This window comes from Pongo pygmaeus, chromosome 5 (genome assembly GCF_028885625.2).
Source record: "Pongo pygmaeus isolate AG05252 chromosome 5, NHGRI_mPonPyg2-v2.0_pri, whole genome shotgun sequence".
Lineage (NCBI taxonomy): Eukaryota > Metazoa > Chordata > Mammalia > Primates > Hominidae > Pongo > Pongo pygmaeus.
The window spans coordinates 147,985,854-148,006,228 of NC_072378.2; the positions used below are offsets into that span (position 1 = coordinate 147,985,854).

At 38.6% G+C, this 20,375-nt stretch overlaps 1 protein-coding gene across 1 annotated transcript in view; it reads left to right on the forward strand.

Moving 5' to 3' along the window:
* The window catches only part of SAMD5 (sterile alpha motif domain containing 5), a 64,207-nt gene extending 44,401 nt beyond the window's left edge, over positions 1-19,806 (forward strand). Inside the window, exon 2 of the mRNA XM_054493509.2 lies at positions 14,211-19,806. Within this exon, the coding sequence (XP_054349484.1) occupies positions 14,211-14,273 (63 nt within the window). The 3' untranslated portion in view covers positions 14,274-19,806. The remainder of the gene's footprint in view (positions 1-14,210) is intronic.
* Positions 19,807-20,375: the final 569 nt, after the last annotated feature.

The window sequence follows — 20,375 nt, forward strand, 5'->3', positions numbered from 1 at the left end:
CTCTGTTGGTGGGAATGTAAATTAGTACAATCTCTATCGAAAACAGTACAGAGATTTCTTAAATAATTAAAAATAGAACTACCATTTGATCTAGCAATCCTGCTACTGGATATTTACCCAAAGGAAAAGAAATTATTATATTAAAAGATACCTGAACTCGTATGTTTATCACAACACTATTCACAATGCAAAGATACGGAATCAACCTAAGTATCCATCAATGGATGACTAGATTTAAAAAATGTGGTATATATACACAATGGAATACCATTCAGGCATATAAAAGAATGAAATTATGTCTTTTGCAGCAATATGGATGGAACTGGAGGCCATTATGTTAAGTTAAACTATTCAGAAACAGAAGGTCAAAACCAGCATGTTCTCACTTTTGAGGTGGGGGCTAAAGAAGGTGTACAAATAGACATAGAATGTGGAATAACAGACATTGGAGACTCAGAAGGGTATGAGGTGGGCGGGGGTGAGGGATGAGAAATTACTTAATGGGAACAATGTACATTATTGGGGTCACCATTAGACTAAAAATGCCCAGACTTGACTGCTACTCAATATATCCATGTAACAAAACTGCACTTATACCTCTTAGATTTATATATATATAAAAACCCTCCCATTATTAGTTCTCAGTCCATCCTGGTGCTATAACACACAGATTTTCGTTGGGAGGCATCCATGTTTTTTGACATTCAGTGATTGAGTAGCATGTTGTTAGACACAAATTGCAAATGTGGAAGCACAGTAGAGGGGCTGGGAGAGGTGTCATGCTTTAATACCTTGCTGCCCTTCCACTCGAAGTTCTCAGACCACTGACAGCGCCCTGGGGCACAGTTCAGTTGTTAGGTGCCAAGGGAAATATTGTTTTGTTTAGGAATTGAATTGGCCAAATTCTCGCAGCGTCTAGGCTCTGTTCCCTTTTTGCCTCCTCATCAGTCTATTCCCTAAAAATCATAAAATTACAGCATGATAGAACCAGGTCTTAAAATAATCTAGCTAACTCCTTTATTTCATAGGTCAAAAAGCAAGAGGTTAAGGAAAATGATCTACTTTGTGGGGTGAAGGAGAGAAATTAAGGGGGAATGTAATTTTGGCTGTTAAGGAAATACCATTTTCTTTTAACATAATTAAGTTCTTGATTGTGATGCTCTTAAATGAACCATGAAATTCTAAGCACTTACCATGCAAGTGTGATTTTTAACTAAGCCTTTTTTTTTCTACCCCCAATCTGAATGTTAAGGTGGCAGATGCATAACTAATCTTAGCTGAGTCTATATTAAGAAATCAGCAAGGTGTCTTTATTTAACTTCCATGATGTGTGAATATAATGTAATGTTAAATAGCATGATTTTGCACATTATGTCCTAAAATAAAAACAACTCCCTTAAAGTGATAGTAAAATGCAGTAATGTGAAAAGTTATTTTTTATTTGATCTCAAACGAAATGAAAAGCACAGAAGAAAAGAATTGGAGCACTTATTCTTAAATGTGATTCTTATATATATGTTTTTTATATATATGTATACATGTATTTTAACATTTTAATTTTTATATATTTAATACTTCTAAACCTGAAAAACAAAAGTCAGTGTTTGGGTTTGTATTCTATGTCACACAGAGGACGCTCCTATCAGCAGAAGAGAGGTTCTAAAATCCTTGTTATCCGAGTTTAAATTTTCTGAAAAATATCCCACCCGTTGAGCTTCTATGTTCTTGCTCTGGGATGTTTCCATGGGTCTGTATTAGTTCCAGGAAATTTGGGTCTTTCTATTTTATCTCTGGAATTGAGGTTCCTGCAGAAACTACAAGGGATTATCTGTGTTCTTTGCTGTTTAATGTCTTTGCTGCAGTGAGTCAGATTCCTGAAGGAGTAAACAATGAAATGTTTTAAGGCTAACTGTGGGAGATTATGTGGAGAGGAAATACAGCTATTCTGAGAGAAGACATATAAAATGTTGGCCTTTTGCTTCTTGAAATAATACTGTAAAGACCCTTTGCCTGTTGTACATTAACCAATGCAAGCATGTTATATTTGAAGTTGGGATTCTGGGGTTCAACTTTTTCTCAGTTAATGAATTTTTATTTTAATGTAATTGAATTTTCTTTAAGAATCCAATTTCCACTTCAGAAGGTACCATTCCCCTGGGAAAGTGGCTCCCAATCCAAAGAACACAGACCTTTGAGGAATTAATACAAGACTCTTGGAACCTATTTGGGCATCAACCATTGTCAGTGAACATCTGCATAAATAGTGTTTTATATAAATACACTTGAAGGTGTTCTTACATTTTTGGTAACTTTTAAAGCAGTACTTTTTCTCAATCAAAGCGTAGCAGGAAAGTAAGAAAAGCCTAACAGTAAGGTGACTGTGTGTGTGTGTTTGTGCACATGCATACATACGCCTGTGTGGGGCGGGGGTGTGTAGGCGCAGTCTGTGTTTTTAAAAACAATTAAAGAGGTCTTTATGCTTTAACAAGCTGAGAACTACTATGGTAGTTATGTTCTGTAGGGCATGCTTCACAAAGCTAAATGAAAAATTTTAAAGTTAATGACTAAACAGTGCTTAAAGCATACACATTATTCATGATTTATTCTAATAACATTTGTGGATGACTAACTTAATAATGATGCTGAACATCCATTATGTTTTTGTTCTAAAGATGTGCCTAAGTATCTATGCCTCCTTAGGGGTGGGTTTACATCACTCAGTGATTGAACTAAGATATATAATTCCATGTCTTTGTATAGAACAGGTACTAGAAAAATCAACCAGTTATATAGGCTTCCACTGTGCCAGATACTGTTCTAAACAGTCTTGCAGATGTTAGCCCGTTTAATCCTCATGATAACTCTCTGGGATGTAGGGACTGCTGTGGTTCCCATTTTGTAGATGGGGAACTGAAGCGGAGAGTGGTTAGGTTGGGTAATATGCCCAAGGCCATCCATCCAGGAAATGGCAGAGCTAGACTTTGAATCCAGAGTCTGAGCAGATCCCTTGCCCTGTCCTGCTTCCACCAGAGGACTTCATGTCTGTCCTGGAAGGCAGGGATGGGATGACTGCTGGGGAATACCTAGAGGCTGGCTGGTTTGGTTTGAGGTAGTATGCCTCATGTGTTCTCCACTCCCTAACCCCAACTCCCAAATTGTTTTCTCTCTTTCTGTATCTTTCTCTTTCTCATATACAAACTCACATCCTACAACCACTCTGGACCCACTCTGGACACTATGCCATAAGATTACCTTGGACAATGGCTGAGAGGTCCTTTGATCTGGGCTTTGCTCCTAAACCTTCCCCTAGGAATTGTCACTGCATAACACCCAGCATGAATGGGTAAGGTCTCCAATGCATAATAAAACTCAGTCCTATTTACACGTTTTCCTGCTTTAGGTGACCCATTTATATTTATTCCGAGTTCATTTGGACAAGGTCAGTGTCTTGAGGGTTATTCAGATGACTTTATAAGCACTATTCCTTTAAAGCAGTTAGTCATGGTCTAACTTGAAAGCCACATCACAGCGTGTTTTTTTTTTTCTGAAAAGTCTGAAAGTGTTCTTTTTCAGCCCTGCCAAAATTGGAGACGAGGTAATGGGACGGAAAACAGCACGGGTACCCTGGACTTCCTTCATTCTGGCTGCCACTAAACATGTGTGTTAGTCCATTCTCACACTGCTTTAAAGAACTGCTCAAGACTGGGTGATTCAAAAGGGAAAGAGCTTTAATTGACTCACAGATCTGCAGGGCTGGGGAGGCCTCAGGAAACTTACAATTATGGCAGAAGGCAAAGTAAACATGTCCTTTTTCACGTGGTGGCAGGAAGGAGAAGTGCTGAGCAAAAGGGGGAAAAGCCCCTTATGAAACCTTCAGATCTTGCAGGAACTCACTATTATGAGAACAGCAGTATGGGGGCAACCGCCTCCATGATTCAGTTACCTTCCGCCGGGTCCCTCCCATGATACACGGGGAATTTTGGGTACTAGAATTTAAGATAAGTTTTGGGTGGGGACACAGCCAAACCATATCAACATGCAAATGTGCCTGGGAAAGAATTGCTAAAGAGGATGACGGCTGTTGTCTTGCTTCCTTGCCCCTTCCGATTCATCAAGTGAGGTCATGGCCAGTGGAGGCCAGGCTTCAGTGTTTGGGGAACTGAGCTTGGTTGTCAGGAGGCCACAGGCTATTTTGATATGGCAGGCTGGCTGCACTCACAATTGCTGGGTGACTTCAAAAGCTCTTGTGATTGGCAAGGCTGGCAAGCACAGTCCTTCAGAGAAGCATGTTTTTTCTAGGCAGAACAGCCATCTTTGCAACCCCCTCACCAGACAGGAGAGAAAAGTCACCTCACCTTAATGGCAGGAAGGTTTCAGACTTTCCAGTTCCTTGGACTGAGCCAGATGAGAGCCAGAAGGGTGAACGTGGAGCGATTGCTAGGATGGAGCTATTATTTGAATGGGCAGAATTCTATTTCAGACTGATGACTTGGTTTGACGCTTGATGCTGATTTTGTGATACCTACCTTGACTTCTTGTATCCAGAAGTGGTATAGAGCAGTGGTTCTTAAAGTGTCATCCCCAAGACCCTTTCAGGGGGTCTGCAAGGTAATAATTATTTCATAACAATACTATAATGTGATGTTATTTGCCTTTTTCACTGGGAGGGCATTTGTACTGGCAGCACAAAAGCAACAGTGGATAAAAATGTTAGCGTCGACCTGTGTTAGTACTTACTGGATTCTTCACCCATATGCACACCCACATACACCTGCCAAAAGAAGCAATTTTTCCTTAAAATAGACTTGATGAAGCAGTAGAAATTAATGTTTATTAAATCTCCACCTTTGTGTACATGATTTTAAATATTCTGTGTAACAAAATGAGAACTACTCATAAAGCACTTCTGTTGCAAATGGACGTGTATGTAAATCTTGTCTCCTTGCAAACCGCTTGTGCTCTTGTTTGAGTTGCTGGCTGAACTGGCTGCATTTTCCATGTAACACCATTTTCACTTGAAAGAACAACTGAGAAACAAGCCATGCTTATTTAGACTTGAGTATTTGGCAGATTTTTTAAAAATAACTAAAGTGAACCTAATATTTCAAGAAACAAAATTGACAGTATCTGTTGCTAATGATAAAATCTGAATGTTCAAGTGAAAACAAGAATTTCAGAAAACTTATATTTGCCCCAGTGAGTTTGATAGTTTCATACTGCCTAAAGATTTTTTTTGACTAGGCTACGTTGGGTGGTGATATTAACACATGGAATTTTTAAAATATATTGAATAATGATATGTGTCAACATTTGGAAGATCTGCGTAATTCAGAAACTGAGTATTTTCCAAATGACCAATACATGATACCATAAAATCATGTATGGGGGAAAAAGTCAATTAAAAGTAGAAGATTGACCAATGATTTTAATGTAATAAACAGTAAGAAAAGTTCACTGATACGGTTTCAAATTTCACATGGCAAGTGACTTTGAAGAAACCACCACTTGTCAAGTTTTGCCATGGTGTTAAAATGAATATCTACAATTATTTACCTAAAAAGTCTGTTCAGATACGCCCTACTTTTTCAGTGACACATCTGTGTGAGGCCAGATGTGCTTCATATACTTCAATTAAAAACATATTGCCACAGATCGAATATAAATAGATATAAAGAGACATACAGAGATATGCACAAATGTAAAACAATGCCATTCTTCTTAATTTTGGGGAGAATATATGTTTATTTTTCATAAAAATATTTGTGTTAATATGTAATGCATTTACTAGTGTTATTATCATTATTTTTTTTTGAGATGGAGTTTCGCTCTGTCGCCCAGGCTGGAGTGCAGTGGCATGATCTCGGCTTACTGCAAGCTCTGCCTCCTGGGTTCACGCCATTCTCCTGCCTCAGCCTCCCGAGTAGCTGGGACTACAGGCGCCTGCCACCACTCCCGGCTAATTTTTTCTATTTTTTAGTAGAGACGGGGTTTCACCGTGTTAACCAGGCTGGTCTCGATCTCCTGACCTCGTGATCCACCTGTCTCAGCCTCCCAAAGTGTTGGGATTACAGGCGTGAGCCACCGCGCCCGGCTACTAGTGTCATTTTTAAATGAATTAAATATGTATTTTAAATATTTCACAGTTATAATTTAAAATACAGTACATATCAATAGTTATAACCCATAAAAGAAAAGCTCTTTAGAATCTTCGGTAATTTTTAAGAATTCAAATGGCATTTAGAACCAAAACCAGAGAACGGCTGGGATACAGGTTTGCAGTGTTTCTCAAGTGGAGGTTTCTGAGCTGTCGTGAAATTACAAAAAGTTTCCCAGGTTGGGAATAGTGGCTTTTCATTATATAGCTTTAAATACATCAGAGACAATTACTTAAATAATTTTATCTTTAAAATGAAAACTTTGTAGAGCTAAAATATGCTTACATCACACATTAAACTCTCATTCTTCAATAACTGATATAAAGACAAAAATACTGGCAATGATTTTCAATTTTAATTTATCAGAAATAAATTGTATCTACAACGATGTTATGTTATTTATAGAGCAATGCTTGAAAGTGGCCACTAAAACCTTCTTTCCTGCCTTGCAATTTTAAATAAATCACAAATATTCAAGTAAATAATAAATAAACCAGAGGATATTTTGAGCAAAAGAAAAACAGTAGTTCTGTATGTTGACTATTTCCTATTTTTGATGCTGTAACCAATAGTTAAATCTCAGTCTGCATATTAATATACATGGAGTCAACATATAAACATATAGTTTTTAATGTATTTTAACAAATCATATTTTTCATACATAATTTAAACAGTTTGCATCATTTATTGAATAGGAAGACGTCAAACTTTTTCATTATGACATTAAATATAACTAAATAAGCATCATGCATAACATTTTATATTCTGAATAAAAATAAAATACCTTTTGTCTAAAATCACCTTTGTATCTATCGCCAAAAACAATGAAGGGATTGAAAAACGTTTCTAATAGCATTTAAAATTCTATCTTTCCTGCAAAGGAGCCTATGTTTTCTAGGGCTTCTGTAACAAAATATTACCAACTGTGTGTTAAAACAACAGAAGTTTGTTTTCTCACAGTTCACAGCCAGAAGTCTGAAATCAAGGTGTCAGCAAGGCCATGCTGCCTCCAGAACCTCTAGGGGAGACTCTTTCCTTGTCTTTTCCAGCTTTCTGTGGCTTCTGGCATTCTTTGGGTTGTGGCTGCACCGCTCCACTCTCTGCTTCCACTTTCACCCGGCCTCTTGTTGGTGTGTCCCTGTGTCCTCTCCTCTCCTTTCCTTATGAGAACACCAGGGATTAGATTTAGGGCCCACCCTACATCCGGGATAATTTGATCTCGAGATCCTTAACTAAGAACGTCTGCAAAGACTCGATATTTCCAAATAAGGTCACATTCTGAGGTTCCAGGTGGATGTGAATTTTGTGTGTCGGGAGCACTATTCAACCATTACAGTTTCCCAAGATAAAATGATTGCAGAGCATAGAAGTAGTTTTGATAAAGTGGGCTTTGCTGTTGCACAGACCCACCGTGCCACTGATTAGCAGTTTGACCCTGGTAGGTTGTCTACACTTTAAAGCCTCAGATTCTTCATTTATAAAGTTGGGTCTAGGTTTGCCATCACATTGGCTTGTGGTGAGAAGTAAAGGTGATTATGTAAAAGTGTACATTCTCATCACAGTCCCTGGGAGGTAGGCACAGAGGGAGTTCACTCAGTAAATATTAGCAGCCGTTTGCTGCTGTTGCTGGGGCAGGCAGGTAATAATAATCATAGTATGTTCTATAAGCATACCGTCATGGCAATTATATTGATGGTAATTGAAGTATGAGTTAGCAGATTAATGTTAATGGTGATTTCAAAGACAATTAGTATACAATAATAGATGATTTTCCTGTGGAATAGGTTGATGAGAGACAGGGACAGAAGGAGGGAGAGAATGAGAACTTTAAGTGAGCAGCCCAGGAGCCTGGTGAGAGCCAGGCAACAGAAGTGTTGTATCCAAAGACCCACCATATTTTAAAGAACTGCATTAGAGGCCAGACACTGGCGTTCAGCACACTCCAGCATTTACGGCTATTTCTGTTCTAGGCTTGTGTTGTGTAATTATAAGGCCTGTGTCTTGATCACATTTTGGATGGAGAACCTGATCACATTTGGAGAACCTTGATCACATTTGGATGGAGAACATATTTGGAGAACCTGAATCACAAGACAGAGGAAAAATCTAAAGGCATCTATCACTGTGATTCCAGACAATCCAATCTAAACCTGCCCTCCTGCAGCTGTCAAATTGATTTCCTGTCACAGTTCTCTTGGTGGCTATTTTCGAATCTCCCCCTCGTCCTCCTAGAAACTCTGCCCTTGCCCCTCTCATGGGCTCTTCTGCAGGTAGCCTTGGCTCATCAGAACTGAGAAGTGGTCCACGGCACACTCCCGCCCTCCGTCCCTCTCCCACTCACCTCCAAATGTGTGGGCCCGCTGACCCATCTGTCTTCATTCCTTCTGATTTTGATGAGAAATTACCCCTCTCCCCTTTAAGGATAACTACCCCCTCATCTACTCCGACCCAAGTGATAATTATGGTTCATAATTATCCCTTTGTTTTTTGCATTTAATCTGTCTCCATGGAATCCTTCCAGTCCGTCTGTAAATATGCCCAAGCTCCCTCCTTGTTCTTAAAATCACTGTCCTTTCCAACTACCAAATACCTCCTTAATCGTTCTATTAAACTTCTTGAAAGAGTGGTGACCTAGCCCCCACTTCTTGTTGTGATCAGCTGTTAATTATTAAATAATGGTTGAAAGTACAGTACAGAATTCCCAGCAGTTAAATTCCCAGTCATTTCTTCCTGATTGAGATAAGGCATGGCCCTGACTCCAGGCGGTAAGGCGGCGCTGGCCTCAGAAGCGGCTGTCTCTGGGAGCACTGGCCACCGCCTGCAGACCACAGCCCTGTGGGTTGTTCTTTTGTGTATGAAGTTGGCATTCTCAGAAGCGTCAGTGATGAGTACAGCAAAGTACTTTTAAGAAAGTAGGGAATTTGCATAGCTATGCAGTTGGAAAAATTATAAAATCGGTTAATGCCCCAGGATAGCATAAACAAAGAGGCTTTTGTTTTTTAAACTCTGAATTTGTTTCTGATAGTTTTTTTCTGAAGAAAAAGCAGTAGGAAAATGTCCAGCCAGCCTCTCCACTATACTTTTCATTTGCTGAAAGCCGCAGAGAAGCATGAATGAAGGTTAGAACCCGTGTAGAAGCTGCAGAAAAGTCCCAAATGAAGTTTAGAACTTGTGTGGCCCTGAAGAGGCAGCGAGAAGCCCTGAATTTTTCTCTGGGAAGTAGAGAAAATTATTTCACTTACTAAGGACACACCTCAGAGGAAGACAGGACAGTGAGAAGAGTTTATAATTAGGATGGCATTTGGGTATTTGCTTCTAAAGTCAAAAATAAAAAAAAAAGAAAATACATGTAGATCATAATGTGGATCATTCTAGAGTAGGCCAAACATTTTTTTCTTCTATAGAATCTTAGAAAATGTACCCTAGAAAACTCTTTAAGTAGAAAAAGAGCATATCAGGACACATGTGTATGCCAGCTATTTGTATAACCTAACATTGCATCCTTCAGCCCGTTGGGGTTCAGGAGCCAGCCTGGGCCTTTCCCAGTGTAGAAGCCGAAGAGGAGATGCTTAGAGGAAAGACGATCATTAAGACACATATGGGCTCAGTGAACATACGTTATCATGTTTTCTTTATTGTGTAGGCAATAAAGACTATCTGACTTTCTAGACTAAACTTTTCCAATAGGAACTTAGTTTAGTGAAAAAATTCTGTGAAAATTATAGCAGGGACAATTCAATTGATCAGCAGCAGTAGTGGCTGACATTACATATAATGCTCCTATAGGAGATATGAACAAATGTAAAATGTGGGGATTTTGCCCTTGGAGAAATTTACAGTTACAGTGAGGCTCTCCACACAAATTCCCACCTTTCTTGGTCCTATAGTAATAGCCAGTGTGACGTAGCTGAATGTTGGAAAACTGAAGTTGAGTTATGTCATGAGGTCAAAAAATCTTGTGTCTTGTCACCAACCACCCAAAGGCTCTGCTTTGTGCCCCTGTGTTACCCAGAAGGATGGAAAGCAACACTCCTACTGTCATCATTTTTTTGTTACACAGTTGTCTCCCAAATTGTATGCAAATTTCACATACTATTAATATACAGTCACCGGTTATATTTCTTCAGCAACCAAATATGGAAAATGTGTGTCAACTGGTTCTACAGCTGCAATTGAGCTACATCCTCTAGAATAATGTCACAATAGAGAAATGACTTCTGAATGGTGTTCAGCCTGCATATCACTCTGATTGCCTTTAATTAGGGGGAAAATCACAAGCTAAAAAGAGTAACAGACTTGAAGTCAGTTAAAAATCAGAGTAATCAACTGAGAAAAAAATGCAATCTCATAAATCTTAATTTTTAACCATAGGATAATAATTTCTTTATTCATTGAATAACTTTTACTGCCTCTCCGGGCTTCTCAGATTAGAATTCTAACACTGATAGGAGATTTGGCATAGGAGAACTGCCTAGCCTCTGAAATGAAAGGCCCCTCAAACCCCATAAAAGCCTAGAACAAATGAAACTGAGAAAGTCACAACCCAAGAATTAGGTTTGGGTGGCTTAAATGTAAGAACTTCCTGAATGAGAGTGGTCTCAAAGTCAAAGGGGGAGAATAGGCTAACTGTGATGTAAACCTTTTAGCAATGTTTTCCTAGAAATAGGGAGATAATAATTTGGCACACTACAAAGAAACTTCTGGCAATCACTTTAAAAAACAACAATAACAAAACCTTGTCTTTAAAAATGCAAAATGTTAGGGGTGTTAAGATACCAAAATATAACTTGATATTCATTCCTGCAGAGGTTGGCTTTTATGAATTTATTTGTTTATTTATTTATTTTGAGATGGAGTCTCACTCTGTCACCAGGCTGGAGTGCAGCAGCTGATCTCGGCTCACTGCAACCTCCGGCTCCCGGGTTCAAGCCGTTCTCCTGCCTCAGCCTCCCGAGTAGCTGGCACTACAGGCACGTGCCACCACGCCCAGCTAATTTTTGTATTTTTAGTAGAGACAGGGTTTCACCATTTTGGCCAGGATGGTCTTGATCCCCTGACCTACCTTGTAATCTGTCTGCCTCGGCCTCCCAAAGTGCTGGGATTACAGGCGTGAGCCACCGTGCCCGGCCAGCTTTCATGAATTTTAAGAAGGGATCAATGCCTTTCATGATTTTTAAGTCAACCTAGCATGATAACCGAGAAAGAAGACTGTGAACACATGTGAATAGATTATTATTTTTCTTGGTGGAGTGAAGAAAGAGCTTTCATTTTCTTCCTAGGGGTGTGCCTAATAATTTAGGGGGAAAATCAAATATGAGAAATGTGTGATACATATGGGAACAGCTCTGTGAAATGCATATTTGTCCGTAAGAGTTGTCTTCAGCAGTTACCTCCTTCAAGCTTGTCAGAATTTTAAAACTGTTCATTTCTGTTCCACTTGAAGAGTGAGATCTATCAAGACCAGCCTCTGGAGTGCCACAATGTGATCAGCCAGAAAGGAATGAAGGAGCATTCAGCACAGGGAAATCACTGACGTTTCCTATGGTCATGAAGCAACATATGCTCCACTAATTATTGTTCTCTGTGACTGCTCTCACATCTTGAAACTCTCCATGACCCATTGCGGAAATCCTGTTCATCTGCCCCCCACCTACTCCCTCAAAGAATGAAAAATAGCAGATTGCAAGGCTGGACTTGTTTAATGAATGTGATTTGTTTTTGTGGAATCAGAGGCATGAGAGGTTTTGGAGGCTGTTAGTTTGACACTAGATTTGTGAAATGACTTCATAGTCCACACCGTTAGATGGGTTTAATAGGCAGGGTGTCTTTACTTGCTAGATGATAATCAGTCCATAGGCATTTTCTTTATTTTTCTATGTTTCTAGAGCAAAATGACCTTTGAAGGTAGGCAGCATCATGTCTCTGACTTCAGGCAGAAGTCTGTTGAACATGGGGCAGACATGGAATCTTGCATTACAATGAGAATATCTTCAAGGTACAGCGGACTCCCCCTGTGGCCTTTTCTTTTCCTGGAAGCAGACTTGCTGCCATCTGAGTGACCCCTAACACTATAACCTAAGGCTTTTCCTGGATTTTTTTCAGACACAAATAGCTTGTTTTCTTGTACTCTATAGTAAATGCAATTTTTGGTGTTAACACCTTTTTATGTATTCATTTATGAGAGCATTAAAAACTAAAGTGTTGGCCGGGTGTGGTGGCTCACGCCTGTAATCCCAGCACTTTGGGAGGCTGAGGCGGGCGGATCACGAGGTCAGGAGATCAAGACCATCCTGGCTAACACGGTGAAACTCCGTCTCTACTAAAAATACAAAAAATTAGCCGGGCGTGGTGGCAGGTGCCTGTAGTCCCAGCTATTCGGGAGGCTGAGGCAGGAGAATGGCGGGAACCCGGGAGGCGGAGCTTGCAGTGAGCCGAGATCGCACCACTGCATTCCAGCCTGGGTGACAGAGTGAGACCCCATCTCAAAAAAAAAAAAAAAAAAAAAACCCAAACTGTTACCTTGTTTATATTCGGTAACTTCCCTTCTCTACGGAATTTTCCCTCACTCCTCCTTCCTCCCCGCAAAAGCGCAACAACTTGGTTTGTTCAGATAGGTTGAAGATTACTTTTTTGCAGTTTATAACAAGAGCTGATGTTTAATAGAGGTGTTGGGTTGGATATGGCTTTATTTTGGCGACTATTTGAATATGTTAAATAGTAGTAAGATATCGTTACTTAGTATTACAGCAAAATAGGTTGATTCTCTGGATAAAGAAGCTTTGTAAGCCTGGATAGTAATACTTTTTATCTATTTAGATGTGATTGCCTGATGGTGTCACCCAAACTAATTAATAATGACATATTAGCTAACATGTTGCCGTCAGCAGGTGGCTGTTTGAGCAGGGGTGAAAATGGCAGGTGCTAAAACAAATTGCTGTACCCTAGAGAAATGTACAGAATTTTTCTTTTAAAGAGTCTTGATGATGTCTGCAATATGATTTTTATTTTTTGGGTGCTTACAAGGCTTGGTGAGGTTGCAGAGATAGAGACTAGAAAAACAAAACAAAACAAAACAAAGGAGAACAAAACTGATTTAACTTTTTCCAAAAGTTTTCCAATTCAATAAGCAAGCAGTTGAATCTAAGCAGCACAAAATTCCCAGGAAAGACTCAGGCATCCTTCTTCCTTCCAACTTTCCTTTTCTTCCTCTTCTTTGTCCATCTAGATCTGTCAAGGGATTGTGGGCACACAGCAGAGCCATGACAGATGGGCAGTGCACTGTAATCTACTGCTGCCTTTCAATTTCAGAGGGATCATTGTGACAATGAAGGGGTTAAAACTGTCAACACCTATCAGAGCTTGGAGATAATTAGTGTAATATAAACCCAAGAACTTTGATGGCAAAGACCACACAGCAAATGAATTCGACTAGGTTGCTGCTTTGTAAGAAATACTTAATTAACCTCTTTCCAGCTCACGTACAACTATGGTTTTTACATGCCTATGTGAAAAAGTTACTGTTTATACATACAGATGATAATGATTAAATATGATTGTGAATAATTTTTACTTCAGAAGATGCATTTCAAACTAGCACTTGCAGCTACAAGTTGAATAGATAAGTGCTCTTCCAGCATGAGATAGGTTGCCTTTGGAATGTCTCACAATGTATTGACTGTTGCTCTAGTACTAACGTTGCTAACGTGTAGTACTGAGTAATGTGACTTAGGAATGCAAACTATTACAAGGTATATTTTTATCTAACCATTTTTTTTAAGTGTCCGCCTCTTAGAAGGAGCATAAAAGGAAAATAAAGTAGACCTTTTTAAACAAAATATAGGCTTGACAAAGATAAAATACATTCTTTTTAAATTAGCTTGAAAGAGAAAATTGATAGATAACAAGTAAAAACTCTTAGGGCTGTTCTTCAAAAGTCCATGTGGTAAGCAGAAAGGGACAAGAATGACTTAAAAATAGGAGCAGAAATCCATGATGGACTAGGGGAAGAATGGGTAAAGGAGAACTTCAATAACCCAGATATGTTCAAATCCACAGGTCCCAATGGCTGGCATCCTAGAGTACTTAATGAATTGGCCGAAGTCATCACAGAACCGCTAGATATCATTTTTGAGACCTCGTGGAGGACTGATGAGGTGCCTGAAGACTGGAAAAGGGCATATTTAGAACCTTCTTTCAAAAAGGGAAATGGATGATGACCCTGGAAATACTCATCAGCTTAACTTTTTGCTTGGACAAATTCTGGAATAATCAACTTAGTAAACTGGGTAACTGGCTTATAATAGCTAGAAATAAGGCAGTGAACTATCGCGCATAAAGAAGCACTGAGTTCATTTTTAAGAAGATATCACTATGAGATACAGTCTTATGCATTTCTTGGCATTCTCCCTTCCATTCTTAATGAAAACAGATGAGGTTGGCTAAGGCATTTGAGTCATAACTTACTTTAAGTACAATATAACAAAAAGGTAGATTTCTGACAGTAAGTAGTAATTATATTATTTCCAAATTTGCTTTTAACTTGAGAACAGTAGCTTTAATTTTTATATTCAAGCATACATTCTATTTCATTTCATATAGGACCATGTTTTCATAAGATAAGATATATAATTCTATGTAGAATAGTTTGGTGAAGGAATTCTTATTTTAAGGTGCTTTTATATAGTTATTTTGTATATTGGTACAATGTTAAAGCTGATGAATTAAGGAACATCACCAAGAGAAGACAATTTCTTCTAACTTCTCTTTTTAAATTTAATCTGGCTGAGGTTTAGTATTAGGACTAATAAAAGTGTCTTGCTCTGACATGTATCAAGCAAGAGCTAGCTGTTTTACTTCATAGCTAGTTTCTTGCACTCTGTGGAGACTGCCAGGGCCGCAGCCCACAGCCTGTTCTGAGCTGCAGTGCTTTATCCCACCTTGCTCTCCAGGCTTCTGACTTCAGGCCTGTGGGGGCCGGGAGGTGGGCAGCGGCAGTGGCCTGAGGAGCCCTGTAGAACTACGGCCGAAAAAGAAAGTAGATTGAGGTGGGGGAAGGAAATTAACTTGAATCTAGAGTTTTTATAATTCTTATTGTTCTTGTGTTTGGATGCTGGTAGTTTTTTTTTTTTTTAGACAGAGTCTCGCTCTGTCACCCAGGCTGGAGTGTAGTGGCACAATCTTGGCTCACTGCAACCATCGCCTCCCAGGTTCAAGGAATTCTCCTGCCTCAGCCTCCTGGTAGCTGGGATTACAGGCACGCATCACCACACCCAGCTAATTTTTTTGTATTTTTAGTAGAGATGGGGTTTTACCATGTTGGCCAGGCTGTTCTCGAACTCCTGGCCTCAAATGATCCACTCGCCTTGGCCTCCAGTAGCACTGGGATTACAGGCGTGAGCCATCACACCCGGCCTGGATGCTGGTAGTTTTATTTTCTGCTTAGAAAATGCAACCATGTTGATGGGACCAAAAACTTAGTTGAAAGAAGCCATGGCAAAAGATGTTGACATACAACAGGCTCCTGAGGCTGTCAATTTTTTAGAGCTCCCAAGTAGTACTGCATTACGGAATCTACTACTTAGAAGTGTGCACAAGATGTAAGTTCCCGTCGGCACTGTCATGGTAAGAAGAATAAGAAACTCTCAAAGAAAAAGAAACTTACATTCACTTTTTCCTGGTCCATTTTGGTTCCTAAGAATAGATAGGCAATTAAGAAGGATATTAGGTTTCTAAGGGCAATTTTAACACAATACTGCTTTAAAAATCTGAAGTTTAAATAGTTTAGCTATTTCTGTAGGTTAATTCAGGCACTGACTAAAATCAGTCTCATTATTATATACAAATGTAAGGAAGTTAAATTTTAAAAGCATGTATAGGTTGTCTTTAAACTATAAAAAAGCTTGTAGTTTCATCAGGATTATACTCCAGTCAACTTTTCATCTTTTTTTTTTCAAATGAACTGGGGTCTTTAAAATTCCTAAGATAGATTCTTTTGAGCGGTAGGGGGGTCTGTATAGATTACAGATATAATTTATTGTGGTAACAAATGGCTTCCTGTTTGACCTCATTTCCAGGTGTTGCATCTGTGGCGGATTTATTTCACAGATGTACATTTGCATGTGCTTGTTGAACGTTGCTAGGAAGGACTCAATTTTTGAAAAATCTATTACTTTCACTGTGGGCATTATGAGGCAATCTACTGCAATGGAAAAAGGGTTTCTTGGTCATTTCAAGTTTTATTTTCTGTTAGAGTAATATCTAACTTCAATTATTTTGCCAAATTTAAACCTTCTCTCTGTGTCTGCTGTTAGAATTTGAAAATAACAATGCTCTACTTAAAGTAAGAGTCACAGTCAGCAAAAAAAGCCAATGGATTTTAAAAAGGCATCTTAGTTAAAGCTAGAGGAAGAAAACTTTCAAATAAGCAAAGAAGTATTGAAGGATGCCCACGAATTCTTTTGCATTAAAATCAAGACGAGGTAAGAGGTAGAATATAAGAGAAAGGAATTATTTTTACCGTGAATTGTATCTGGAGACAATTAGTCTTAGAAGGAGTAATTTTTTCAGTGTTTTTTCTCTTTATCTAAATACCAATAATATACTTAATTTTTGAATATAAAAGAAGTAGCAATTGACTAAGAATAAATATGTTATAAAAACTAGAGGATTATCTTGATTTGCATTTCCTAGAACATTAAAAGAGATTAATTACAGACTTTTACTTGATAATATGGAGTTTGGAGGGTCATAGCAAAATTTTCTTTAGTTCGTCTTAAAATTTAGGGAGGTAAAAAAAGATTTTATTCACATAAAAGATTTCTGGGCATAGGAAAGGCATAATGTTAAGGGCTCCTTCCTTACCCAAGTGGGAGCTGAACCAGTAATTGTGGAGAAAACTGAATTTACAGCAGCAAAGGATAGTAGTTTCTCAACCTGGAGCATTCAAGCAATTTCTCAGTTCAGAGATATTTGTAGCATCTTGGTGTTATGCAATAAACAATGACAACAACAAGCATTGAGCTTTCACTTTGGAGTTACTCAGATCTTAGTTTAAATTCTAAAATTATTCTAGTGGTATTTTCCTGTGGTGAATCTGTTAAGGATGTAAGCTATAGTGTAGCTTGGGGAATCATCTTGAACAGTTATAAAACTCATTAAAGCTTCTTTTCCCTCGTCTGTAAAATGGGAAAAATAAATACCTCTATAGTTCTTAAGAGGCTTAAGAGTTCTACGGCTTACACCCACATACAGTCCTTGGCTCAGTGCTACGCATGTAGCAGGTGCTGACTGCCTCTCTCCCTTCCCTTCTTTACTCTCAGTTGTCTTATTTCTTCTTATGCAGAAGAGATTACCTTAAAGCTGACTAGAAAACTCAGACATAAATTGACATTTCCTTATCATTGCCTGAAACCTACTGAATAAGTCCCCTTTGATTTCTCTTAGGAAGGATAAAAAAGGCTACAGTACCTGCTCATCATAGGAGTTCAGTAAATGTTTATTGATTGAATGAAAAGAATTTGATTTAAGGAAACAATAACACTCCATCCTGGGCAACAGAGCAAGACCCCATCTCAAAACAAAACAAAACAAAACAGCAAATTCATAAAGGCCAGCAGTTTTCAAGTCTGGGGAAATAGACACATAGACAGATGTGAAGGTATTTCATTAGCTTTCTTCTTTTTATGGCAGCTTCAGATTGATAAATTTGAAGTGCAAATGAGTGAGTGGCGTATGTATATTTTCCTCTGATTTTATGACTGATTTACAAATTAGGAGTGCAAATGGGCTGTACCCTGATAGCATCTTCTGGGAAGAATCCAGCCAAGATACAAAGCAGATGATGGTGGATCGGCAAACTCTTTTCTATGAAAAGAAAAACCAGATGTACCAGGGACTGGAAAGCACCTGCTTGAAAATTGATAGGAGCATTTCTGAATTTTTCCCTTATAAGAGCCTGAGTATTGTAACAGGTCTCTTGCACAGGGGTTGAAAAATAACAAAAAAAGAAGTTAACATAATTAAAATGCTGGGACAAAACATTTGCTTTATATAGATTCTTACATGTAATATTTGATTAGGTATCAAAATAGGTTTAGGCAGGTGGAAGTTCTGAATTTCAAGGCAAATAAGGCATAAAGGGTGGAACATTGCATCTAGGGAAAATAAGAGAAATAAGTGAAAGTCTGACCCTACATTGCCAATTCTCAGACCAAGTACAAAGTATTAGGAATTTTTTATATCAGCTGACATCTTGTGCTTAGAGTAAAGCCATATAGATGCACACATAGTTACTTTATTAAATGAGCTGTGCAGAGCAGAGCAAATCCATTAGGCTTTCTCTTTTAGAGTTTTCTAATTTTACTCTTATTAGCTCCCTCAGTTGTCATCAATTACATATTCCTACATCAGATATTTTATACTATCAGATTCTTTGATTAAAAAATCATCTTCAGCTTTACATTATTAATCTCTGAGGACATAAAATCAAATAACTTTCTAGTCCATGATCATTAATCACTACTATTTTAGATATTTCCATAAAAGGCTTAAAGGGAAAAAAAATGGTAGGTAGTTCAGAAAAAAATGGCCGGGCACGGTAGCTCACACCTGTAATCCCAGCACTTTGGGAGGCCAGGGTGGGCAGATCATTTGAGGTCAGGAGTTTGAGACCAGCCTGGCCAACATGGTGAAACCCTTTGTCTACTAAAAATACAAAAAAAATTAGCTGGGTGTGGTGGCATGCGCCTGTAATCCCAGCTATTAAGGCAGGAGAATGGCTTGAACCCAGGAGGTGGAGGTTGCAGTGAGCTGAGATCGCGCCAGTGCGCTCCAGCCTGGGCAACAGAGTAAGACTCTGTCTAAAAAAAAAAAAGAAAAAAAAAGAAAAAATGAAGAACATAACTTTTCTACTTATGAAATAGATAATTTTTTAAAATTGTTTAAACTCCTGGAAATTGTTATTTTTATTACTGCAGTTGACAGATACCTTTTCAGAAGAAAACAAGAGGCTAAATTCCATGTTAAGAGCTAAGTAGTATTTTTTTCTTAATAATTTTGCCAAAATTTCTTCTACTGGACCAAAAGGAAATAAATATACAATAAATCTACTTTCTAAATATTATTTAAGATGGGAAATGTCTTTTATAGGTATATTCTGTATAATACCCTTAATTAGATGACTTATCCCTTATCATTCCAAAAATGAAATGCTGTGTTAAATATCTCCAGGGCAAAGTGGTACGTTGAATGGGACAAATGTTAGAAATTGTATTGTTCATTGCAGTTGTTGCCCTGTTCCCCAAACTTGTCAATGTTTAGAGATACTATTTGGGTTGCTAAAGCCATTATTCATAGAAAATTTCTGCCCCTACAGAGGTGTGTGCATGGGCCTTGGAAAATCTACATGTGTATATCTGAGTAGCGAAGCACAGATTCACTCTAATTGAAAGCAGCAGTTTGGTTTTGTAAATGTAATTACAATTGACACTTTCTTTTTCCTTTCAGTTATTATTTTTTTTAAAGGACGTTATGAGAAGGCACTATGAAAAGCCTAATTGGAACAGCATTATGAACCATGTAATGTATGCCCGTGCACACTGTGATTTGCAAACATATGTCCGCTCTTCAATAAATGTTACGGCTTTCACAGCGGTTCCGCCTTGGCCTCTTTTGTAATCTTCCACATTCTGATGAATGTGATGGAGTTTGTGCATTGTTTAAATTGACAATATGTAAATATTTATGGTACTATAGCATTATGGTCAGCATGGGAAATCAGATTTCTAACTGGAAAGAAAGGAAAAAGCGGATCTTCCCACACTGCACACCAAAGTGAAATAAATCCATCTTATGAGCTGGGATCCTTTGGTATGGTTGTTATATATGAGTATGTTGTAGCCTTCTCTTGTGTGATGCTGTGCCAGTCATGGTGGTTCACCACGGTGGGAGGTGGGATGGTGGGGGCTGTCGGATGGTAAGAGGGGCCGTGTGTGGAGTTTCTGTACATGTGTTTCTGCTATGGTTCCTGCAGCCCTGAATCTCCATCACCTGAAATGTGTTGTGATTCAGCTACAGATAAGCAATATTTCCGTGGTCATTAGACACAGAGTGCTGGATTTGAATCCCAGCCTTACTACTTTCTGGCTTCAGGACCTTTGGCAAATGGACTAACTACTGTGCGTGCTTAACACAGTCACCAGTCCCCAGACATTAATTTGAAGA